The 26,025-nt window shown below is 36.2% G+C and overlaps 1 protein-coding gene across 1 annotated transcript in view; it reads left to right on the plus strand.

Moving 5' to 3' along the window:
• PPIP5K2 (diphosphoinositol pentakisphosphate kinase 2) overlaps window positions 1-26,025 on the plus strand; it is a 52,608-nt gene that overhangs the window by 10,936 nt on the left and 15,647 nt on the right. The window contains exons 2-23 of the mRNA XM_076362957.1: window positions 158-558; window positions 2,094-2,289; window positions 3,009-3,099; window positions 3,997-4,082; window positions 5,481-5,635; window positions 6,060-6,161; window positions 7,940-8,101; window positions 9,227-9,348; window positions 10,913-11,014; window positions 11,574-11,660; window positions 12,619-12,694; window positions 12,782-12,891; window positions 13,923-14,008; window positions 14,662-14,787; window positions 14,891-15,012; window positions 18,515-18,697; window positions 20,454-20,595; window positions 21,692-21,915; window positions 23,518-23,645; window positions 23,841-23,955; window positions 25,271-25,378; window positions 25,465-25,581. Of these exons, the coding sequence (XP_076219072.1) occupies window positions 415-558; window positions 2,094-2,289; window positions 3,009-3,099; window positions 3,997-4,082; window positions 5,481-5,635; window positions 6,060-6,161; window positions 7,940-8,101; window positions 9,227-9,348; window positions 10,913-11,014; window positions 11,574-11,660; window positions 12,619-12,694; window positions 12,782-12,891; window positions 13,923-14,008; window positions 14,662-14,787; window positions 14,891-15,012; window positions 18,515-18,697; window positions 20,454-20,595; window positions 21,692-21,915; window positions 23,518-23,645; window positions 23,841-23,955; window positions 25,271-25,378; window positions 25,465-25,581 (2,784 nt within the window). The 5' untranslated portion in view covers window positions 158-414. The remainder of the gene's footprint in view (window positions 1-157; window positions 559-2,093; window positions 2,290-3,008; window positions 3,100-3,996; window positions 4,083-5,480; window positions 5,636-6,059; window positions 6,162-7,939; window positions 8,102-9,226; window positions 9,349-10,912; window positions 11,015-11,573; window positions 11,661-12,618; window positions 12,695-12,781; window positions 12,892-13,922; window positions 14,009-14,661; window positions 14,788-14,890; window positions 15,013-18,514; window positions 18,698-20,453; window positions 20,596-21,691; window positions 21,916-23,517; window positions 23,646-23,840; window positions 23,956-25,270; window positions 25,379-25,464; window positions 25,582-26,025) is intronic.

Genomic DNA, 26,025 nt, shown 5'->3' on the forward strand with positions numbered 1-26,025 from the left:
TGTGTAGTGTGCATGGTTTTATTTCTGATTCTTTGCTCAGAGGTATTGCTCAAATGTCCAAATGCTTTTTGTAAATGAGAAGGGTTTATTTTTACATGCCTTTATCAAGTGTGTTTTTTTTCTTTTTGTTGTTTGTTTGTTTGGATATTTCTTCTAGGTTAAAAAGTTGTTGTATCATCTCAGGGAAGCAGTAGCCTGTTGTGGGTTTCTTGGAGCAGCAACTCAAAACAATAATGAGCAGATGATACCAGTTAAACAGTGTCTGGCAGACAACGTCATCACAGTGGCAACACCGCACAAGCAACATCAGAGAGCAGGGACTTTTGTGTTCCCAAGTCAGCGGGAAACATGCCCAGTATCTCAGCTGCCAAAGTGGCTGCAGTTTCTACATAGATCTCTATAGAACTTGTAGCCATGTCTGTTAGTGCAACAGAGAATGATCCTCCTAGATTCTTCGTGGGTGGAGAAGATGGAGAAGAATTACTGGATTCAGCCAGATCTACAGGTTACGAACACTTCTATGACCACGGGGAAGAAGAGGAGGAAGAGTATGACTCTGTATGTACTGTAGGGGCATGTGTGTACTATTCTGTATGTTCTCTAGCATTATTTTACTTAGAAATGGCATTAGATCACAAAAGTGTAATACTGAAATGGTGTTCTGAATTGGGAAGCTGTTCATATTCAGGTAGTGATCTGTCAGTTATGTTTGGAAGTGCAGCACAGGTGAAAAGTAAGTATACCTTGAACTTTGAAGGAGATGTGCTGGACGTTAATACAGAGTTTCAGGGCAGCTGAGGTTGATGTGCCAACTTTGCAGACTTGATTTGGATTCTGGGAATGAGCTTGATGGCATAAGCCTTCATTTTATTTATTTGGATAATTAGTAGCAAAAAAATGATAGAGTTTTTCTCGTGTGTGTTGTCAGCTGCTGCAGAGTTAACTTTTGATTTTTCAGTTTGAACAGACTCAACGTTTCTTTTTTCATCTTACTGTTGTTTTCATTAAGATCTGACATGTTTTCATTCTTTCTTGTCTTGGTGTATAGAAAGTGCATGCTAAATCAATCTTAAGTTATACCTTAGTTTATTATCCTTGCAGAGTGTTCTGAATTGTATTTTAGCACTGTGCTTACCAATTTTTAGTTTGTTTAAAACAAACTCTTAATTATATTATGCATGAGTCGTTATGTCATTTTTTTAGCTGTTTTTTGCTGTTCTTTTAGTCTGTAACATTTCACTTTAGGGAATAGTCAGATTAAATTTTCACTGATTGCAAGCATGTCTAAAGAATTTAAGTGCAAGGAAGTGTTAAAACACTTCAACGTGATTAAAAGTAACTTGGAAATGCAGAGAAGTAGTGCAAAATTAGCAGCTCAGCTCAATTCAGTGTATTTTAGCAAGGGAAGGTAATTGGCTATGTTTTAAAAGAACAGTTAAGTTGAAATAAAGGATTGCTCTGGGGTTGTTTTTTTTTTGTTTTGTTTCTTTTTAAACAGAGGAGTAGGTTGACTGTTGCACTTAGGAATACCACTGGGGGAAAGAAATTTTTAAAGGCTTATAACATGAAGAAAACATAGAGTATACAGAAGAAAAGTGAAACTGTCTGTGCACAAAATAGCTCAGAAATCTAGAATAGTATTTTCTGGTTTACTGGTTTTCCTTTTCATAATTCACTTGTAATATTAGGTAATAAGGTGAGAAGCCTTGTGACTACTAAGTAGATGTAGAAAAATTAAATAGTTTAAAAATGAATTGCTAGTTAATTTCAGAGTAAGCCATAAGTATAATTTCATTCAGATTTGATATTTCTGACTTAGATTTTGATCCTGTGTATTTGTTTCTGATACGGTACTCACAAAAAGTAATGTAGAGCTATTGAACAGTTTCATTTTTTGAGGCATTTTTCATAAGGATGCAGCGCGGCGTGCTGTCATGCTGCATTTTGTTACCTGCTAGCAATTTACCTGATTAAATTAAAAGTAGTACGTGAATTTTAAGAGAAAATATCTGCTCTAGTATTGTGCTGCTAAAACCTTGTTGTGTTCTGAGAAAACTTAAAAATAATAATTGCTTTTTCCCCCCCCACTTCAGCCACCAGAAAGACAAATCGCAGTTGGGATTTGTTCAATGGCTAAGAAATCTAAGTCCAAACCAATGAAAGAAATTCTTGAACGCCTCTCCATGTTTAAGTACATAACTGTGGTAATATTTGAAGAGGATGTTATTTTGAATGAGCCAGTAGAAAACTGGCCTTTATGTGACTGTCTCATTTCTTTTCATTCTAAAGGTAAATCTTCTAATAATACCATAAATATTCTTGATATCTAAATAACTAGTTTGAGGGTCGTCTTATTTTTTTTTGTCTTGTAGTTTTGTTGGGTTTTCCTAGGAAGCAATTCATTTGTCTTGTTTAATATAATACAACTGACTTTTAAAATGCAAGCTTTTTAAATGATACTGTTTTCATTGCTCGAGAAAGTCCTGTCTGACATGGTATTTAAAATAGCTGTTCCACTGGTAAATATTTGCGGAGCCAGTGGAAATGGTGATCTAATACTTACTTGGTGCAGTAACTGTGAAGGCATGCTACTTTCTCAATGGGAGTGTTGGGTCTCTGGCCACTCGTTCATGTATCTCTGCTAATATCTAGGGCTTTTTGTGGGGCTGGGCAGTGAGCCAAAGATGAGTAGACTGAAGTAAAAAAATCATATTGCCTCTGTCTGAAAATAAAAGCCTTAGTTCTGGCCCTGTGGAAGTGGAGGGCATGTGGAGTGAGGAAGAGGGAATTGGAGACAGGACAACTACTGTTAGCAGCCTGTACTGAAATTATGCTGTAGTTTCACGATTGTCTTAAGCTGATGTTACGTGTGTCTATAGTTGAGGGAGCATCCTCCCACTTCAGCCATATCTCTGGTTGTACTCTAAAGCTTGAATATGAAGGTTCCACACTATTCACTGGTGGTGTGTCTTGTAGTTTTAATTTTTTTGCCTTAATAAATGTTTTAGGATTTCCACTGGACAAAGCAGTTGCCTATGCAAAACTCAGGAATCCATTCATAATCAATGACTTGAATATGCAGTATCACATACAAGACAGGTAAGTAACACTAATTACCTGTAAACAGCAAACTACTTTTAAGTTGGAGACTGACAATCTGTTGGTATTGCATAGCAACAGTTCCAGTGTATTGTACAGTAGTCTAAATAAAATTACAGTGAATGTTATGTTTTATTAATATATGCATAGTTTTATGGGATATGTCTTTAGGTGTGTTTTTTCTTTTGCTGCTTTTATAATTGATACGTCTGAAGATTTAACAAGGTAGAAATTTGGTGATACGTTTGTGTAAAGCTTAGCAAATAAAGAAGTTTATACTCTGAAAATAAGTATAGCATAGCTATGTATAGCAACTGTGCAGCCTCCTATAATTGTGAAATTCATGTGACTTACTAAAGGTCTTTTTTTCTGTGAAGTGGATACTTAACAGAAGTTGTTGGTATTCAAAGATCATGTGGTTATTCAAAGTGAATTTTCTTTTGGGGCTGCAATCATGCATAGCAAATATTAACAAAACAATAGTGAGCAAAATACATAAATATTGGAGCCTTCTGAACAGTGAGCAGACTTGCTATTTTGGATGCCTGCAGTTGCTGTCCTGTATAAACTTTTTCAACCCTTCATGTTAATAATCTCCTTTAACAAGAGAATTGTTCTATGTAAATTGCTGTTGCACTGCCAGAGTGGAGAGGACAGGACTGGCATAGCAAATTACATTTTTATTGATATTGATGAGATCACTGCAAAGGTACAGCTGTGTCAGTGACCTTTAAAGCATTATATTAATAAGTACAGTATTATATATGTAATCTTATCCTGTGTGATTTAAAAAAAAAAATTGTATGTATTTTTCTCCTCCCTTACTCATGGACTGTAAAATACAAATATTGGCAGAATTTGCTGTCTTACTGTGCAACTTTTGTTCTTTTCTTCTAGGAGAGAAGTATATGGTATTCTTAAAGCTGAAGGCATTTTACTTCCTCGCTATGCAGTTCTGAACCGTGATCCAAACAATCCCCAAGGTAAAAACTGATGCCTAAAGTATCAACCATTGGCATATCTTTGTTTCCACTGGAGAACAGTACATACATAGTGGAAAGCTAAATTTTACTTGCTAGACAACTAATTCATTGGTGCAGAGGTTGATTTCTCCTCCAGTGTTTAAAGTATTGTTGTGGATTAACCAGTACTGGCTGTGGGGGCAGTATGTGAAATAGAAAATGTGTTGAGGCTGTTTAAGCACTGTTCAGCAGTAACTAAAACATCAGGACTGTTTTGGTCACAAATTCAAAACATAGCACCATACTAGCTGCTGTGAAGAAAATTAACTCCATCTCAGCCAAAGGCAGTGTAAGTATGCATCTGAAAAGCATGATTCTGAAGCCCGGGGTCATAATCCTCTTACAGCCGTCATAGAACAAGTAGAATATAAGGGCCTCCAAACTCAAACCTAATTCTAATATGTCACCAGAGAGCAGCATTCATGATGTTACATTACCCACAATAATTAGTAATTTTACTTAGTAAAGTAATATTGACAGAAACAAGTCAGGCTATTGAATACTTTCCCTTCTAAGTACAAGCAACCATGTAGGGGAAGTCTAGTCCAGACAGATCTGCAGATGATATACTCTGAATATAAATTGGAATTAATTTTTTCTGTACCTGAAAACAAATGAAACAGCTTTTTCTACTAAAATAAAAACTTACAGCAACAATAGGAGCTTGCAATGACAGTTCAAGACACAAGAGTAAGAGATAAGAAAAAATAAAGAAAATTGAAGTATTACTGTGGTGTAGCTCTTAAGAGGTAGGCAATTTTAGGTTAAAATGTCTGCGTAATCTAGGGGGAAAAGGACTCATTTGTGCTACAAAAGTCAAGTAAAAGCAGTTGCATGCAGCCAACCAGTAGTGAAGAGATTCCTGATCCCTGGATTCCAGAGGACCTAATCCTCTGTGCAAGGGGCATCAATCACACAGTATGAGACAGTTCTCAGCCTATTAAAAGTACTATTGCACCTGGCACCACACCATGTTCACTGTCCACCTGCCATCTCCCTGATATTTCAGAGAAAGGCACTAAAGAAAGAGACAAACAGCCCTACGCCCTGTCTTCAAAACATTTCCAAAAAAATACCAGCCATGCAAGCTTATGCATCTGTAGGAGACGATTTCCTGTCTGACACTGAGGGAATCAACAGAAATCCTGGAACACAGTATTGAAGTAACATAATATAGATGTGGTACAGTAGACATGTTCAGCACATGATCATCAAGTCTTTGTGTAGTCAGTAACAAATCAGTGAACCAAAAATGTAATATAATTTTTTTATTTCAACCTACAAAATTACCCCAAATCTCTAATCATTTCATTCCATGAATATATTATTACATCTCTGTTGTTCGCACTGTTTCTTCAGAATGCAACTTGATTGAAGGAGAAGATCATGTGGAAGTGAATGGAGAAGTTTTCCAAAAGCCTTTTGTAGAAAAGCCAGTTAGTGCTGAGGACCACAATGTTTACATTTATTATCCAACATCTGCTGGGGGTGGAAGCCAGAGGCTCTTTCGAAAGGTGAGGGTACTAAAGCTATTGAAAAGTTAGAGATGTCTAACAGAATTGCAGAGTAATTCTGTCCTATCCATGTGTTAGCTGGGACCTGTTCTGTCATGTCCTGCTTGTGTAGGAGTAGTGACAGATCAGAGAAATTAATTTCAGGAGAACATGTAGATTGAATGAAAACCCTCGTTCCTTGCAGTAGATCATCAGCCACTGCAGATTCTTATAGGTAAAAGAAGCTACGTATCTACATATGTACATACATACACTATCCATGCACTTCTAGAATCTTATAAAAATCTTTTGGGAACGATCAAAACCTACTTATTTCATATGGTACAGGAAGTGTTTTCTCAGTACAAGTGTGTTATTTTAAGGAGTTTTAAAGTTTCTCACGCAGTAGCTTACGAGTTTATTAATAGAAAAATATTCATTTCAGATTGGCAGCAGAAGCAGTGTTTATTCCCCTGAAAGCAGTGTGAGAAAAACAGGCTCCTATATTTATGAGGAATTCATGCCTACAGATGGCACTGATGTGAAGGTATGACAACTGCATGTTCTTATTTATATTTAGAACAATCAAGTGCTCCAAGAGCTTGTCAGTTTTAAAGATGAAAGTATATCTTTGTGTCAAGGATTAATTTTAATGAAGTTTTGATACAGTAAAGAATATAATTCTTATTCTAGCTAAACACAGTACTTGTAGTGTAGAGCAGACCTGCTTATGTTGTTGGAATCAGGTGCTGGAGGCTTATTACCCAACACATCATCTTTCTTTTTTGTATTGTATTAGTGCCAGAACAGCATATACTTTCCTGTGTAGACAGATAGGTACTGCCTAGGTATTTTGTCTGAAGGTTACAAAGAAATCTGTAATTGAAATAGATTCACCAACTATCTTGGTATTCTAAGATAAATTATATAAAGTTGCAGAAAATAATGCATTGACCTTATCTGTAATTATTTTCACGCCTTTGTTCATTTATTTTCTTTACAGATGTAAAGATTAGGTATCATAGAAGAGTGCTAAAATAGAGCAATAACAGAATAGGTGTTAAGCCAGCCATGTACAGAGATTGCTTTCTTTCCCTTTGTGTTAGTTCTGGCTATTTTAAGCCCATCACAAAACGTGAAACAAATGTTTTACAATATGCATGAGAGATCACTGTATTTAGACAAAAAGTGGAGGTTTAGAGAGTGTGAGATCTAATCCAATCTTAGGCCAAAGAGCCCTTTTATCAATTGCAGTCAACTTCTTCCACTTGGTGATACATGAGGGGAATTCTTGTTTTATGTTTTCAGACAAATTCCCCATTCTTTAAGTTGCTATGTTTTCATGAGCTATACTCTTCAGATGGTTATACTGTGCAACACTTTGCAATAGGTTAATCTGAGTTTATAGACATCTGTGTAAGAGCTTTACAAACTGCTTCCAAAAAGAAAAGTTTCTTGCAACCTGAAGAGATGACTTGAGGGGTGGGGACTGTTTTGACTACATGTTGTACCGTAGTCATCAAGCAGCAGCTGTGGACTTTTTAACACCCCAAATAAATAATGGCTTTTCTTCAAGTAACAAGACTGTCAGCTTTATATTAGGCAGCTTCACCCAACTCGCCCTCTTGCCTGAATTGACTACATTGGCAGTATTTGCAATCATCTGGTTTAATTGAATACATTTTTTAATCAAAGCTTAAGAGTTTTGTTTTTAATTAAAGTGACAGTAGCCCATTTTTGAGAGCTGCTGAGAAGTCTTTTCTAGCATATGACCCATTCCTTTCAATAAGCATCAAAACTGCAGCAGAGTAGATAGCACAATCATTGTCTCAAGCACCTGCCTTGTCATGCTAAAACTGGGCAGATCTTTGCTTTGTTTAGTCCTGCCTAAAATATGAAAATATTTTTTAACTTAGTCCTGCAGCCAGAGTTTCATAATCAAGTAAACCAAAATAATTTTCAAATTAATCTACTCTCCAAGTTCTGCAGATGTTTTGGAGAGGAAAACATTATTCTTTACCTCTGTACCACCATAATTAAGAAATTAATTTTTATTCATCAAGTTTTATAATTGCTATTTTTCTTTACCTGTGCTCCAGCTGTTTTCTCCTCTTGCTTTATCCTAGGTTGTCAGTAAATGGTGGGTGTTCTGTGAAGGCAGAGAATGCCATTGAGGAAGGTACTTCAGAGTGACCTTATTAATGATGAAAGCAGCTAGTATCTTCTGAAGTCGTTATCACATTTGAGATAAATTTAGCAAGATGTATGCATATATGTAATGTAATTTAATTACATTGAATCAAGAGTTCCTATTTTTCAATAAAGGTGTACACAGTAGGTCCAGATTATGCTCATGCTGAAGCCCGGAAGTCTCCAGCTCTGGATGGCAAGGTAGAACGAGATAGTGAAGGAAAAGAAGTGAGGTATCCAGTCATCCTGAATGCAAGAGAGAAGTTAATTGCTTGGAAAGTATGCCTTGCCTTTAAAGTAAGCTGATTACTTTCCTATCTGATCAAACATTTAGTGTTAATCAATTGTTTATTACGTGAAACTTCCGCGGGGTTTTAGTGCACAGGGCCAGCAGTGATAATTGCTGCAGAACTCCTAGGAAGGTGAAAAGTTGAACTTCCACATCCACATCTTTTTTTAATCTAGAAGAATTCTTCCTTTAATGCATTGAAAAGTTCTGGATGGATTGCTTATGTTGCATAAGTTTCCTGGATTCACATGTTGCTATCGTGCTTTGCTAGTCCACAGTGTATCTGTTCTATGCATAATATGTTCACGCATTTTGTTAACGGTTTCTAAGTTAACGAAACACAATTTCAGTAGTCAAGTTTTTGTAACTTTTGTTACCTAATGTTTACATTGGGCCCAATTAAATGTTAATTTGGTACTGACATGACTAGGTTTTCTTTATTTGAAGTGTTTGATAGTTTCCGTTTTTGTATAGTTTTAAGATTCCTTTGTTCAAAACTTCATTCACTCTCTTACCCTCCTTTCACCTGTCTTATTACAAGGCTGTCTTTCAGTCTGTCTCATTACCTGTGTGTAACTATGATGGCATTCTGGAGCCTGTAGGGTGTGAACCTCTACCACCTAGCAAAGTGGGCTTTGAGATCTAAAAAAGTAATCTGTTGAAATAGCATCTCGTATCCTGTACTAATAATGTCAATATTATGTCAATGTCAAAACTATCTTGTCAAATTTAAATTTGGACAAAAATTTTTGTATCGATATTTTGTCATTTCTTGCCTGCCACCCTTAAAAAGTATGCGTAGGGGGAAGCCACTGTCAGAATGGGGAATTTGTAGGCCCATCATTGCTTATGCTGTAAATCTTGAAGGTTAAGTTTGTGCACACGTGACCTTCACCTTCAATACTGATACTACTAGGGATATGTAGGAAGGGTAAAATCAAGTTGGGGATATACAGTTAAAAATAGGAAGATGTTTGCATGACATCAGCGAACCTAACATGGAACTGGCAAAAGGTACTGTCATATTTTTGAAATGTCTTCAGATGAATACCATGTTAAAATACAAAGTTTATTTAGAACAAGCAATCCTAAGGAAGGTGATCAATGACTTGAACTTTTATTCTTAAAAACAGCAAACAGTTTGTGGCTTTGATTTGCTACGTGCCAATGGACAGTCCTATGTCTGTGATGTGAATGGCTTCAGTTTTGTGAAAAACTCCATGAAATACTACGATGACTGTGCTAAGATACTGGGGTAAGAGTTTACTGATTTATTTCAGGAGTTTTGCCTATTCACTCTGTTGTATGTGACTATAGTTTATGTACTCCTTATTCCTAAATTAAATATTTTAAATGAAATCACACATAAAATAAGTAATTAAATTAAATAATAAAATAAATAAAAGATTACAAAGTGTCCTAAATCAATAAAAAAATCCTAAATAAATTCCTTATTCCTAAAATAATCCAAAACATCTGAGTCTGAGTGTTTTGTGAACACTTAAAGCTAACTGAATAAGTATATCCGGCTTTGAAAGCCGGATTAAGTTCTTAAAGGTAGTTGAAATTTTTGTCAAGTAGAGAAGCACCACTGGATGGTTATGCTTGCTGCTGTTTAATATGTGCCCAAATTAACGTACATTGTCCTTGATCTGAAGCTGCTGTATACTTTTATATTTGTGGATTTCATACTGGTAAATCCAAACTGATGTAGTATCAAGGTGTCTTCTGTCATGCCATCTTCTCTCTGCTACTGGGAGCAAAAAAAGGTATAACAAGGGATCAAACAGAATTGGGTAGTGAACTCTATGCCAGTGAAATGTTGCCCTCAGAGTAGGCTGATCCCCTTTTGGTCAGTTCAACTGGCTTTACAGTAAGATTGCACTGATGAGATGCAGCATGACTTTCTGCATTACCAAATGGTCTAGGATCTTATTAAATCGAGGAAGAGCTAAGCTGAAATCATAGATAACAGCTATAGTCCTGTTGTTTTAGGCCACTTTCTGAGTTAGAGTTACAATTCTCAGACCCATTTTGATTTCTCTTTATTCAAATTGTTGTAGCTGTTGAATTCTCTGAAAAAAAGTTATCTCATCATTTTTTCCTTATGCTTTATTCCTTAAGGTAATACATTGCAGTGTTAAGTAACAGCAGATTTTTCTCGAGCTTTTCAGAAATTAAATTTTGGCTTATGCTACTTTAAGATGCACAATTTTTTCCATCAGTGTTACTGCTTCTTATGCAGATATTAATCTGAAGTTCAGTATATTTGATTAAATACTTGGGAAACAGAACGTTAGCAAGATTTAACAACCTTCTGTAGGTGGAGGCAGTGTTATCATTTTGTAGTTATGACCAGAGACTTTACATGTTTTTCCAGTTCTATCACAGAAACTTCTGAGAAATTACCACTAAAGGTACCAGTTACTCTTTGATGAGAATGGCTTGCTGATTATCGGGGACTTTCAGTTAGGCAATGGAGTCAGGTATCTGAATATTTAAATGAACAAGACTAAATCATATCCCAGGAACTCTTTTAGGAACTGGAGTTCAAAAACTGAGATTTCTTACAAATCCAGGGCCATTAGGCTAACGTTGTCTGTGTAGCAGTTGTAGTAGCTTTAAATTGTTGTTTAAGTAGGTTTTTATTATACAATTAAAAGAAAAATATGTATCTAGAGACCCATGACCACTAGTACTCTAAAACTGTAATGATAAAAATGCATGTATATATTATCTATTTGGTTTGGAGTTTGTATGTGTTGTGTAAGCTGTGCTTTAAACTTAGTGGTTTTTTTTCTTTTTAACCCCTTTTTTAGAAATATCATAATGAGAGAACTTGCTCCCCAGTTTCAGATACCATGGTCGATTCCTTTGGAAGCTGAAGACATCCCTATTGTGCCAACCACCTCTGGAACAATGTAAGAAAACAGTAGCTACACCTGAATTGTGCAAACTCCTAATGTAACTTTTGTGTGAATTTTTTTTTCTCTTCACAAGGTGTGCCCACTTTGGCCTATGAACGCTTGTTTTGTGTGATGAAAACAAGGAAGGAATCACAATTGCTATGCCAGCAATCAGAGTTTCTGATCCTTAGTCAAGCTGAGTATAGAACAGCAGATTTTCAAGTGTAGCGTCTTTTATGCATAGCTTCCTTCACTGCTAATCATTGTTCCAGCACCAACTTAATATGCGCTTCTAATAAACATGCTTTGTCATTTAATAAACCTCAAAATCGTTGTTTTAAAAACTACTTAAAATAGATACTCTGTAGTTACTGAAGTCTTAAAATCAATATTTATATTTTATATCTTACATCATTTTCAGTTAACCTTATATTCTTGCATATCCTTCCATCACTTCTGTAGTTACGTCAGATAACTAGGACTTTGTCAATTGTCTTGATTCATGGTGGTTTTAATATTAAATAAAAGACCCTCACATATAGAATTGTGAAATACAACTCTCGTGAAATTTCAGGATGGAGCTTAGATGTGTTATAGCTGTAATACGCCACGGGGACCGAACACCAAAACAAAAAATGAAAATGGAAGTAAAACATCAGAAGTAAGTAGTACCTTGGTAAAAATTAATTTGGGTGTTTTAGAGCAGAGCTCACTTCTTGGGGATGTGCAAGCAATGAATTGAGCAGGAATTGCATCATACAAGTTGTTTTTTGTTTTGTTTTGTTTTCTTTTATATCTAACTGATGTTGCAGCTAATTAACAAGCATCCACCTCTCTTTCTAACAGGACTGTCAAATTACTTGTGCAGACTTCCTTCATCACATGCTGTGCTTGTGAACAGTCCTGCTTGGTCTTAATGAAAACGCATTTGTCTCTATAGAGGTCTTTATTCAAAACAATGCAGCAGAGAATATTTCTGGTTCACCATTTGACTCTGACTTCTGCCTTTCTCTTTTTATCATAACTGTTCTTGAGTGAGCTGTCATCTTACTGCACCACCTTTTTGTCTTTTACTTTTGGCAAAGTTTGATGAGACTGAATTTCTGGTAGATACCATCTTTATGTTAGCATTCATAAAGTGCCTTACGTAATTGGCCTCGAATTAAGTGCAATTTCAGTAAAAAGTAATTATTTGTTTCAGGACTAGATTCTTGCATTCAGAGATACATGCTGTAAATGTGCAGGACTGCTCGTTTGGTATTTTTGGTCCCTACTTCTGCTCAGGATCATTCTTGAAGATTAAGAATTGATACAGCTGTATATTCGAATGCTATGTCAATTGAAATATAGAATATCTTCCCTTTTTTTTTTTTTTTGACACTTAGCCAGTCAGTAAGAGAACATTTTTAGTGCTCTGATTTCTCTAATATGTTGAAGACTTTCTTGGGAAATTTGATTTGAATAAAGGTTGGTTTGACCTGTGTAGTGAAAAGCTTAACATACTTCTTAAATGGTGTAAAGGTGCTAATTTCAGACAGCTTTAAGTTTAAGAGCCACTTGTTCAAGTAATGTTTTAACTTATTAACTGTGTTTTTTAATCAATATTCTTTCTTTTAAAGGTTTTTTGATCTCTTTGAAAAATGTGATGGATATAAATCTGGAAAACTAAAACTGAAAAAACCAAAACAGTTGCAGGCAAGTTTGTCTTTTTATTTTCTTGCTGTGGTATTTTGTAAGTAGAAAATTACTTATTTAAGTAAATCCTACGTTTCTTTTCTTCAGGAAGTGCTTGATATAGCAAGGCAACTCCTTGTAGAACTTGGGCAAAACAATGATTCTGAAATTGAAGAAAGTAAAGCAAAACTTGAACAGCTAAAGACTGTGTTAGAAATGTAAGTGTCTAAATTTCAGGCTCCATAGTAACAAAGTTGTATCTGCTACTTTGACCTGTTTGACCAGTTACTGCTTGGATTGCAATGGTTATCAAATATGTAATGATATATTAATTCAAGCATAAGGGTTATCAAGAGAAAGGATGTGTTTGACATTATGAAGGAGAACTGGGCCATTGCTCTGCTTTTTCTCCTTTTTAATTGAACTTACTGCTTTATTTAGTGTCTCAGTATACCTTCTACATGAAAAAGTTACTTTCTTTGATCTAAAATTTTATCTTCTTGCATGTTTTTAAACTTAAAGTATTTGAGTGCAGGGTCTGCTGCTTGCAGTGTGTGACATAATGAATTCTGATGGAGCCAGTAAGAACTTTCACCATGTGTACTGTTTACTTGCAGCAAACTTGGAGGATTCCAGATAAATAAGGCTTTGTATATTAAGCCTGAAATATTTAATAATTAAAAACAAAAAAAAAGAAAAACCTAAGGCTTCAAGGTTTGTTAAAGATCTGGGGACTCAGGACTCTAAATGGTGGTAGATAACTTTAAGTTTAAAAAAATCAGGGCAAAGACAGTTATTATTGAAATTTATGACAATTGTTTGAAATACTGAGTTCTGCTTGAGAACTTAATTGGCTAACAAAATAGTGGCCATCTACACTGCCAGATCAGATTCTGGATACTGATAGCCACTGTAATTGTGGATCTGAATAGATGAATTACTCGTGCAATCTGCAAATGCTTTTTTTTTTCCTTCCCTTCAGTTTTATGTTTAGTGTTGTGGAAAAAAATTAGTAGATAGTATTTTTAAATGTTTCATTATAGAATGGTTGATATTTCTGTAGTCATTCTATGTTTGTTAAGTTAGGTTTGTTCTAAGCACTGCTCCAATAAATGGTGGTCAAATGCACAAATCAATGACCAGCATAGATTTATTATATCCTGTTACAGGAGCATAGCAGGTTTGGAGGAAAATATTTAAAATGCTTCTCTCCCTCTTCCCCCCTTACTTTCCCCTGTTCCTACTTCAGGTATGGGCATTTTTCAGGCATAAATCGCAAAGTTCAGTTAACATATCTTCCTCATGGTTGCCCAAAGACTTCCAGTGAAGAGGAAGGTATTGTATTACTTTTGCACCTAATCACTTAATATCATGTGTGTTTAAATAGTCACAGACTAGTGGTATAACATGTCTTGATGTTAAGAAGAAGGAATATGTTGTTTTGAATGAATGTTTGTGTTGTTGGCAGATACTCAGAGTCTCTTAATCTGCTGAATTGTACACCTAAAACTATGTAGTAAATTTGTATTGTAACATTGCTTTTTTGTAACAGAAAAGTAGGGTGAAAAGAAGCTTCAGTGATTCACCAAAAAATGTTGTTTTGGGGCCAGGATCGGAAAATCTCACTCAACATTTACAGCTTTTCTGGTCCTTGACCCATGGTTATTGACTGAAATAACTATAGAGTATTTAGCATCCAATTTGTTTTAAATTTTCTGTCTCAATTTACTTTTTGCTTCAGATTGCATGCTAAATATTTTTCACTTATGTTTTCTCTGTAGTTTAACTACTTCACGTTTCTCTGTTTAAGTGCCCATTTAGTTCTACAGTTCCATATTTTCTTGATGTTAGAATGCTATTAAAGATTCATAATGTTGAAGACATCCTTTACTGAAGCCCTGCATAGTCCAAATCTTTTTGTTCACATGCAAAAAAAAAAAAATTATAATATACTTCACTACTAAACTCCTCTCTCTGTATGCAATTAGATAATAGAAGAAATGAGCCATCCCTGCTTCTGGTTCTAAAATGGGGAGGAGAATTGACCCCTGCAGGCAGGGTTCAAGCAGAGGAGCTTGGAAGGGCTTTCAGATGTATGTATCCAGGTGGACAAGGTAAAAAAAAAATATATATATATATATATCTTGAATGGCATAAATCCCTTTTGAAGATAATCAAGTGCAAAATAAGAGTCTGAGCAAAATGTTTGTTTGGTAGGAGATTATGCTGGATTTCCTGGATGTGGTTTACTTAGATTACATAGCACTTACCGACATGATCTCAAAATCTACGCTTCTGATGAGGGACGAGTTCAGATGACTGCAGCAGCTTTTGCAAAGGTACAATGTGAAATTGTATTTTCAATTTTAAAAATGATGATGTTCTCAAGTTTGGTTTTTCTTTTGAAGACTGGGGGAGATTTATGGTTTATTAGAGTCCACAGTGTATAATGAGGCTGTGTTTTAAAAGAAATGTATTTTCAAAGCATATTTAGTTCAATGTGAAAAAGTATCCAATTAATGTGCCAAGCATTTGAAGTTCTTTGAGCAGATGCAGACAGGTTTTAATTATACAGCCCTAGCAATATATCTTAGTCCTTTCCAGTAATAACCTCCAAAATCAGAATTGTAGAATGGTTTGGGTTGGAAGGGACCTTAAAGATCATCTACTTCCACCCCCTCTGCAATGGGCAGGGATACATTCCACTAGATCAGGTTGCTCAAAGCCCCATCCAACCTGGCCTTGAACGCTTCCAGGGATGGGGCATCCACAACTTCTCTGGGCAACCTGTTCCAGTGTCTCACCACCCTCACAGTAAAGAATTTCTTCCTTAATAACTAATCTAAATCTACCCCCCTTTCAGTTTAAAGCCATTCCCCCTCATCCTATCACTACACTCCCTGATAAAGGGTCCCTCCCCATCTTTCCTGTAGGCCCCCTTCAAGTACTGGAAGGCCGCAATAAGGTCTCCCTGGAGCCTTCTCTTCTCTAGGCTAAACAACCCCAACTCTCTCAGCCTGTCCTCATAGGGGAGGTGTTCCATCCCTCTGATCATTTTCGTGGCCCTCCTCTGGACCCACTCCAACAGGTCCGTGTCTTTCTTATGCTGGGGACCCCAGAGCTGGACACAGTACTCCAGGTGGGGTCTCACCAGAGCAGAGTAGAGGGGCAGAACCACCTCCCTCGACCTGCTGGCCACGCTTCTTTGGATGCAACCCAGGATGTGTGATTTGCAACATTTTTAGTTTGCACCTTGCTTATTTGTTTAGGGCCTACTTTCCTCAAATTTTGTCAGATTTCTGTGACAGATTACACATGTGTATTGGTTAAAGCACAGACATTAGAACTGATTTGAGATAATGTATTCATTTTACATGAGCAAAAATTGCAATTTTCAGTCACTTCAGTGATTTGGACCAGAAGATTTAGAATGCAAAAGGCAACACTTTTCATTGAAACCATCTTTCATTCATTGATTTGTAACTTTATAGAGGAAATTAGAGGGTTTGAAGCTATTAGAAATATGGAATTAATAAAATACTTTGCATATATTTTAATGGGAAATTTTACAGACTATACATTCATGCTTTTTTTGGAATTAATAGAAGTAGTTTCTTGTAAGTTGTTACAGGAGAATTTTTACTTTGGACCTGTAAAAATGGATGCCTAATAAGTAAGACGTGGTAGTAGCACTACATCTTGGCACTTTATAGAAGTATTTTTTTACATGTATTTTTTGATGTGAAACTATAAAAATTTTGTGGTGATGTTTAAAAAGCATGAACTCTTTATTTCAGTACAAAAGTGAATTTATAGGAACTATTAATATAAAACACAGAATTCAGAACTTTCTATGTCTATAATGCTTGCCAAAATATTCTTTTACCCCTCTTCATGCTAGGCAAATTCCTCTTTTGCTCCTTCCAAGTAACCCTTTGCATGCATAATACTACTGCTTGTTAATAATTTATTCACTTATTTCCTCATTTCAGTGATACAGATCTTTTAATTGTGTGAGAGGACACAGCGCAAGTGTTACTCTTGGGTGAATGAGTTTTCAGTTATAATACAGTGTGTTAGGTTTATGTTTCAAGGGGCCTCTGTAGGTCATCTAGTCCAGCTCCACACAGCACAGAGCCAGTTTGGATGAGGTTGCTCAGAATCATATCCAGTCAAGTTCTGAGTTTCTCCAGGAATGGAGATTCCACAGCCTTTCCAGGTTTTTAATTCCACCTCTCATTTTCAGGTCGTGTCTCTGTTCTTCCCAAGTAGCCCATCCCTGCTTTCACCTTCTGTGTGTTCCTTTTTTGTCCATGCTGGCCTTCTGCATGACTTTCCATATGTCAGAGTGGACTGCTCTTGTGCTTTGAGGAGGTTGTCTTTGGAGATCATCCGGCTGTCCTGGGCACCTTTGTCCTTCAGGACACTCCTCCATAGGATTCTGTGAACAAGCTAAAGTCTGCTCATTTGAAGTCCAGGGCTCTAATGCAATTATTTGTCTTGTTCACTTCTCCAAGGATCTGTCATAATATCAGGTTTCACTTACCAAGAATACCATTGACCTCCACATTCCTGACACTCCTGAGTAACAGGTCCAGGGGAATGCCTCTGTTCAATAGTTCATCAGTAACCTGTGTCAAAGAATTGTCCTGGGTGTCTTCCAGAAATCTGGATTGCTTGTCCCCTGCAACATTGCCCATGCATGAGGTACCCAGGGCTAAGGGCCCCCATGGAAAACAGGGCCTGCAATCAGGAGGCTTTCTCCAGTTGTGTTAAGAAGGCTTCTTCATCTTTTTCCCCTTTTAAATAGGGTGGTCTGTAGCAGAGGCCTACTATGATGTTGCCCTGTGCTTATTTGTCCTCTGATACTTACAAATAAGATCTCAACTTGCTTGTCACTAGTTTGAAAGCGAAGGTCCTGGTGTTCAAGCTACTCCTTTATATAGAGCCCAACTCTGCTTCCTTGCCTTCCTGGCTTCCAAAGGGCCCTGTATCTAGCTATAGCAAAACTCCATTCGTGTGAACTAGTCCACCACATCTCTCTAACCTGAATAAATTTAAAGCTCTGCAAGTGTTCAGACTTCTTATTTCTCCTATTTGTTTCCATGCTGCATGTGTTGGTGAAGAACTATTTCAGCCATCTGTCCTCTTTCTCCTTGGTCAGCAGGCTTGAGGAGACATCACCCCATTTCCTTCCTTATCCCAGAGTCCTTCTGTTGCCAGAAAAGTCACAGAAGTTTCCAGCCTTCTCCATTTTGGAAGTCTCCATTCACATCTTGTTGAGCTGTAGCCTTTGATTGTCCTGTGCTACACAGGTTTTGGGCTTTTGCCTCTCTAGGGTCTCTGCAAAGACCCTGTTTATCTCCCGTTTGTCATCTGAGATGCTATTCGGTTTGCTAACTGTTCCCATAGCTACTATCTGGTGACTTAATGCCTTGAGCAAAGCATGTCTCCCACAAGTCAGGCTGCTACTGTTCCCAGCCTCAGGGAGAAGGCACCGTGCACTCCTTGCAACCCAAGACGTGAACATCTGTGGCCTCCCAGGAGTAATGTTGGCACACTGAGATGCTAGGGTCACTTCAGCTGGTGCTGGAGAGCATGCTCTATGACATGTCACCATCACTGTTGCACCAACTGTAGCAATCCTGCACACCAAGGCAGTGTTTTGGGGGCCATTTCTATGCAAACATCTGCATTGTCTGCCAAGTCCCTGTTTATCTAACCCATAGACAAGTGATACATCTTGAATTTAAATTAGTGTTTTGGGTGGGGGGTTTTTTAAGGTACTGTTATATTCTCATCTTTATCTGTTTGCCTGATTAATTGTATTACTTGCTTCAGGGACTACTGGCCTTAGAAGGTGAGCTGACTCCTATTCTTGTCCAGATGGTAAAAAGTGCTAATATGAATGGTCTGTTGGACAGCGACAGTGATTCTTTAAGCAGCTGTCAGCATCGTGTTAAAGCAAGACTCCATGAAATTCTCCAGAGAGACAGAGAATTTACTGCTGACGACTATGATAAGGTTAGCATATGATTAGTTTCCTATGAAATGAAATAAATAGCCATGCAAATGCTTGTGTAAAAGTAATGAGCTGTGATTTTATGTATCTATTTTGAAAAATTACTTGTGTCCTTGCAAATAGTTTGAACTACAAAGGAAGCTGTACCAATTGCAGTATTAGATATTTTGAGCTGCCCTGCCATTTGGGTAATCAGAATAGCTACAAACTTCGAAATAGGAGTAGATAAGGACCTCATTCATGAATCTTTTTAACTGTTCCATTAAAAAAATTTCAAATATTCAAGAAATGAAACTATATCGTTTACATTTTATGTAATCTTTACTTTGATAGTGTGGTATTACAAAATGTATTGCCTGCCTACTGCAGTTGTTTCAATATTTAATCTGCTACAAGACCTTTTCTTTTTTTAACTCTAAGAATATTAAGAAGTTGAAAACCAGTAGAATACTTTCTAATCAGTGAAAGGAAATGTCTCATTAACATGCTAAATTAGTGCATATTAATACAGTTTATGCTGACTTAGTACAGAACACACGATTGTTCCTGGTTTTAAATGTAAGTAATGTTTGTTATTGTTAAGAAACTTCTTTCTCTTTCAGTTGCCCTTACTCTGTCTGGTATAACAACCAAATACAAGTCCTCAAATGAGGTTTAAGCTTAAACTGCTATTTTCTAAAAGGTATTGAGAGCAAATTAGCAAAAAATAATTTTACTACCCTGCATGTATAGTCTGTGTGGATTCATTTAAACATATAGATTAAAAGTATCATCCAAACCACTGCCAGCAGTGGATTCAGCAGTACTCGTAAAAAGTGAGAGGGTACAGGGTCTCAAGGATTTATTTATATTCCCCCTTCTTTTTGCTATTTAGATATAATGGGATTTAGATATAATGGGATTTGAAAGGTGGCTGGAACAAATAGAGCACACTCTTCTAAGACAGTCACTGAAAGTAACCTTTGGGATTATAAAGTGATAATAACTGTTTTGGTTTGTTTTTTTTTTTTAAACTAACTTGTGATTTGGGAAAACAATATGGGGGTTTTTTCTTGGTCATAATAAGGAGGTAGGAACTGCTTACTATTAGGTAGAGGGCAGAAGTTTTCCATATCCAAATTATTTTATGCATTTGAGGAAACTGGGAAAAGTGCAAATATGTATGTGTGTTATGTATATAAATTACTGCTTAATGTCATTGTTTGCCTACTTGGGATTATGCAGACTTTTCTGAAAAAATGAGGCTCAGCCTCACTTACATGGATATTGACTCTATTGTTTTAGTGACACCCAACTTGATGGTGATAATTTGTAGCTTCTACAATTTCTACAATTAAGTCAGCTCTGAAGGACATCTTGTATGTTCTTCATATATGTGCATTTAAAGGGTTTCTTCTTGTTTGTGTTTGTGTGCTGCAGTCCTATAGAAACAGAAACCTAAAACAGGAAGAGAGAAACTTTTTTTAGGTATCAGTTACTATTGCAATCTGGTTCTTCCTTTCAGTTTTGCTAAGGAGAGTACTTTATAGAACAAAAAGTATTTTGTTAGGCACATAGCCTAACAATAACATTTCTTACAAAATTTTTTGTAAGCTTTTGAATACAATAGTTACTTGAAAGGAAGTTTTGGAAAGTTGCTAAGTACGTCCAATGTTTTAAATGTCTTTCCAATTTTCCTGTCTTGGAACATCTTATCTCCCCAGTTCTTCAAATCTAGTCAGTTTGTTTAGCTAATTTTGTGTTTATCTCAAATTGCAGCTTACTCCATCTGGAAGCATCTCATTGATAAAATCAATGCAGGTTATTAAAAATCCTGTAAAGACATGTGACAAGGTCTATTCCTTGATCCAGAGCTTGACTTCTCAGATCAGGCAAAGAATGGAAGATCCAAAGTCTGCAGGTACTTAAACATTTTTGTAGTTGTATTTAGTTTCTCTTGTTTACAATCTGAGAGAGAACTGTACCGTAACTTTTCTTCAGTGAACTCACTTTTAGCAGAACTTTAATCAACAGTGGGTTAGGGATTTTCACAGTCTGATTCCATGTGCATAATTTTAGAGTAAAAAGCAGGAGGAACACGTGGTCGTATTGCAGGTAAGGGCTCTTTTGTGGTGTTCAGAATTCAGGCTAGTCCTCAAAAGTTTGCAGAAATTCTTGTCTTAATTATTTGAAACTCAGCAGTTGACAAGAGTAATAGGAAAAGCAGATGGTACTAAAGCTAAGTCACATAGGTACACTTTTATATTTAAGTATCTTTGCTGAAGATCTGTTGCTTGCTGTATGATGTGTAGTAGTATTGCATAAAGTGATGCTCAGTATTAATGGTGGTGAACCAGTGACACAGGAAAACTAGAGCTGGAAGTGACCACAGTGTTTTTTTGGTACTAGCTAAATACTGGAATATTTGCTATCAGTGTTCTCTGCAGTGGTATAGTACGCAAACAGCTTCTATTCTGAGGTTGAGCAGTACAAGTGTCACCTCTACATAGCATCAGTGTTTTTTGTCTATTTGATCTAATCTCCTGTCCTGGGATGGGGATAATCCATCCTTTCTGCCAGTCTCCTGGTTCTTGCTGTTGACACATGCAAGAGAGAGAGACAAATGGGATGTGTGGTCTGTTCTAAAACAGAGATGTTGTCCTGCTGCTCTTCCTCCCTGCTAGAATTTTCTTGCAGCTTTTTTTGCTTCTCTTTTTTATATATATGATCTGTGCTGTAGGATGCTTTATTCTTGGTGCTGTAACTTTGCTTAAAGGGCCAGTGGTGCATTTCTGCAGCGAAGCTTTCTGCTGTCTTGATGTAGCAATGTAGCTGTGATGCTTTCAGCAGTAAAATTAACCATATGCACATCTGTTCCCTCTCCTTAGAAGTAATGCAGTTAACTTATTTGATCCCTTTTATCCCTCTGTATTCAACTGTTACTACCATGTAATTAAAATTTCCCTTTTGTTACTTGGATGGTCTTGATTACTTATGAGAGATATGTGTCTACCCAGATATTCAGCTGTACCACAGTGAAACACTAGAACTGATGCTGCGCAGGTGGGCCAAGCTGGAAAAAGACTTTAAAACAAAAAATGGAAGATATGATATTAGCAAAATTCCTGATATTTATGACTGTATAAAATATGACGTGCAGCACAATGGCTCCTTAAAATTAGAAAACACAATGGAATTATACAGGCTTTCAAAGGCTTTAGCTGACATTGTGATCCCTCAGGTAAGCATTTTCAGTTATTAAATAGAATAAATTGTAGAATAAATGCTTTTTCAGATTTTGTGAAAATATCTAATCCGTCTTTTCTATTGAAGGTTCCTGTATTTTGCAGTAATAGAAGCCTTTAACGTTCCTTCTTATTTTCTGGTAGCAAGCTGATTATTTTTTGTAAGAAAAATGTGATTCATAATTCATTAAGCTGTGTTCAAAGTTAATTTTTCTAGCAATTTAAGCTGTGAACATGTCTGCTTCCTTTAATGCAGTGTATTAAAATAAAGTGGTTCATCTCAGCCATTCTTCATAGATTTAAGTGGAGCCCCTGTGAACAACTGTGTATTCTGAAATAGCATTTAATTTCATTCCTCCTGCTTTTAGAAATTTCATTTTCAGGCTCTTTGCAAATGACACCGTTAATCCTAATCTATGTAATTTCATTTGTCTTAAGCAATTTAAATTTAAAAAGACCTTTCTGCTGCTTTGAAATGCTAACACTCCCTGATAAAAATGTACACATTAAGTTTCACAGAATTTCAGGCCAGAAGCAGACAAGTTAAACTTCCATATACGATAGGCTGTTAAACTCAGGTTAGCTCTAAAATGATGTAGGCTGCAGCACATAAAATTGATTTGTGATAACAGGACAGAACAGACTAAAGCTTTCCCCAAGTGTCCCTGCAGTTACAGAGTACTGTTGTAAGAGAGGTATTATCCGTACTGTATGCAGAAAGTGAGGGACCTTCTTCCTCTGCCCATCTCTCAAATTCCGTGACAGCTAGGAGGACAAAAAGAGCAGTGATACTAAGTATGTGTTTTGTTATGTGGGCCTGTTAAGATTAAATTTTGAATAGAGTATTAGAGTAGTTAAAACTGAGGACACATACTGAAGGAAGAAAAACAAGGAAAACTTGATAAGCCTACACAATGCAAAGGAAAAGTGCTTATGTTGTTTTTTTGGGTAACCAGAAGATCCATCAAAACGATGAAAGCACTTTCATATCATTTGCAGCACAGAGCATGAAGCTTCTGGAAGAGGATATTTTTAAATACTGTAGATACTGTAACAGATATAATATTTTCCAGTTGTCTTTAACTACCATTTTCAGTATTATTTGAGGTGAATAGAAGATCTTCTTTGGGGTGGTTTACCCCAAACTAAGATAGACATATTAAAAACGTAATGTGCCTATGTCTCTTTATAGACTGGTTTTAAAAAAAAAAAAAAGTTACCTGAAATCAAGTGAGATGAAATGCATCATAGATGTCTAAATCCAAGGCGGGGAGGGGGAGGGGGGGAAGAGGAAGAGGAATAATTCCCTAGATGTTTTGCTTAAGAAAGAGAGCTTCATCATACCAGAAGGTGAATCCACTTTTGTGGTTTAACTAGTGAATGAAAAACTGTTTCTCTGTGTCAAATCAAACAGCAAAAAGGCAAACTCCTTGTTACTTGAAGGAACGTAGTAATCAAATGTAATAAAAATGTTAAACAAAACAGTTCGCAGCCAGAGTAAACTAGTAGATAACTAATTAGCTTTAATATACAAGCTTTGAATGAGAAGGCATTTTAATCTTTAACTGAATTTTAAAAGTCAGTTTCTTCTCACACAGGAATATGGTATTTCTAAGGCTGAGAAACTAGAGATTGCCAAAGGTTACTGCACTCCTCTAGTTAGAAAAATCCGTTCTGACCTTCAGAGAACTCAAGATGATGATACTGTAAATAAGCTTCACCCTCTGTAAGTCTTTTACTTTTTTACATGATTACATTGATTTCCGTAAGACTTAATGGAGATACTCCATAGCTTTCATATTGGAATGTCTTACTAGCTCATAGTAATTTAAAAAGTATGATTTATTTCTTTGTTGACAGCTATTTCTAAAATAGGAACACATCTCATTATGGTCTAATAAGATTTTTTTTTTCTTTCAAGTTACTCCAGGGGTGTTATGTCCCCTGAACGCCATGTTCGTACACGGCTGTATTTCACCAGCGAGAGTCATGTCCACTCCCTGTTATCTACCCTTCGTTATGGTGCCTTATGTGATGTAAGTTGAACACTTTCTCTGTTAAAGCTCTGATATTTTGAGAGGAACCAAAAGGACTCAATCTCACTAAAATTGTATCAATTGAAAGCTTAATTTTCTTAAGTGGCTTTGAAATTTATCGTACTTTTTCAAACAATTTATTTCCTATTATATATGCAGAGACATATTTCAAATTGCTGGCGTGCACATTGGTGGAAATAAGCATGCCCTTTAAAGTAATGCTGAGTTCCATTGTTGTGTTCAGCTGTATATGTTATGGTCTCAAAGAGGTTTGAAATCCATTTTCTTGTCTTATGTTGTCACCTCAAGTCTTCCAACTCTTCTTCTTTCAAGTTATCATTCAGGGTTCTCTTGAATTCACTTTTGGACTCACTTATTATTTTTGACCATTGGCATATTGTCAATACCTCCCTACCTGACTTCAAGAATGCTCATCTAGTGAAAAGTTCTCCTGTTCAGTGGATTGTCTTACTTTCCTATACTGTCATAGAATACCTTGATGGTGGTGCATTATTCTCCATCCCATTAACTTTGAAACAAAGCACTAAAAAAGACAAGGTCTCCAGATTCAGAAATTACCTAACTGAGCTCTTGGAGAGGATAAATGCAGCACCACAAAACCTACATGGCTGCTTCTAAGACAGAGCTTGATTAAAATGTTAACTTTTGAAATGGATGTATTGACATACTTGCTTCTGGTAATGGGTGACTAAACTCACTGATGGCAAAAGCATTTTTAATCCTAGACCTCTGTGACATGCTACAGCAGATACACTTCTAGTTTTAGGCTGATAAACTTTTAAGTTTCCTTTAAGGTGGATTACTAAATGTGTTTTTTCTAGAGCATGAAAAAAGTGAATATTCATTTTAAATAGTTTGGGATGTGATGGTTGTTTTTCCTCTGTATACTGGAAGTCTTCATTTACTCTGTCTGTTTGACTGGTAGAGTGATACTTAGAAGCATTTTCCAGAATATATTAGTTGAAATGAGTTTATTGCAAAGTTAACAACTCCCATCAGGAAAGTTTAAAACTCTTGTCTACAAGACATATGTCATCATTGGCGAAAGAACATGAAAGATACACTGAAATAAAATATGAAAAGTTCTGATCCCCACTTTTCATTCATTTGATGAGTAATTTTAAGTGACTTTTTTTTTTTTCTGGTTGTATCTCTGTTTTTTCCTTAGCTGTGAAAAGCTTCGTACTTCTGTGAATGTAAAATCCATGTAAATGGGGAAAAAGGGAAATCATCAGTCTTTTTAAAGAAAATAGCTGGTTTTTATTTGTTGATATTTTTTTTCCCCCTTCATAAGGAATCAAAAGATGAACAATGGAAACGAGCTATGGATTATTTAAATGTTGTCAATGAACTCAATTACATGACACAGATTGTTATCATGCTTTATGAGGATCCAAACAAGGTATTTAAAATGGATAAATATCTTCAGAAACAAGTAGTGCTAAGCTATGTATTAAAGTGTAAACCTATTTAATAATTTTTCTTCAGGAACTTTCTTCGGAAGAACGTTTTCATGTAGAACTGCACTTTAGTCCAGGAGCCAAAGGCTGTGAGGAAGATAAAAATTTACCAGCTGGATATGGATACAGACCTGCCTCTAGAGAGGTAATAATTATGCTTTTCTTTAAAGCAAAAGTTAGTTTTTCTGGATGTGGATATACCTAAAATAAACACTTGGAAATTGTTAGGTAAAAAATACAAATGTGATTTTTATTTTGGTAGAAAAACATCTAGTAAAATATAGGCAGTCCCAATGTATTATTCCATTTTGAATGGACAGTGAGGTAATGGACACAGATAATTTGGACCTTCTATGGCTTTGCCAGAATTTTTTGCTAGAAATACGAAATAGTCATTGTAAGAAAAGTGATATCCACATCAATATCACATCAATGATATTCTGACAACTGAAAGAAATATTTAAGAAGGTAAGGTAGTTTGGCATGTTTGTAAATACAGATTGTTGAGGAAGGATTGATATTTTTGTATATTGATGTATGGGCAGGTCTGTGGAGTTGACCACCTGCTTTTTGAGAAATGAATGAAAGC

This window comes from Aptenodytes patagonicus, chromosome Z (genome assembly GCF_965638725.1).
Source record: "Aptenodytes patagonicus chromosome Z, bAptPat1.pri.cur, whole genome shotgun sequence".
In the NCBI taxonomy this organism is placed as follows: Eukaryota; Metazoa; Chordata; class Aves; order Sphenisciformes; family Spheniscidae; genus Aptenodytes; species Aptenodytes patagonicus.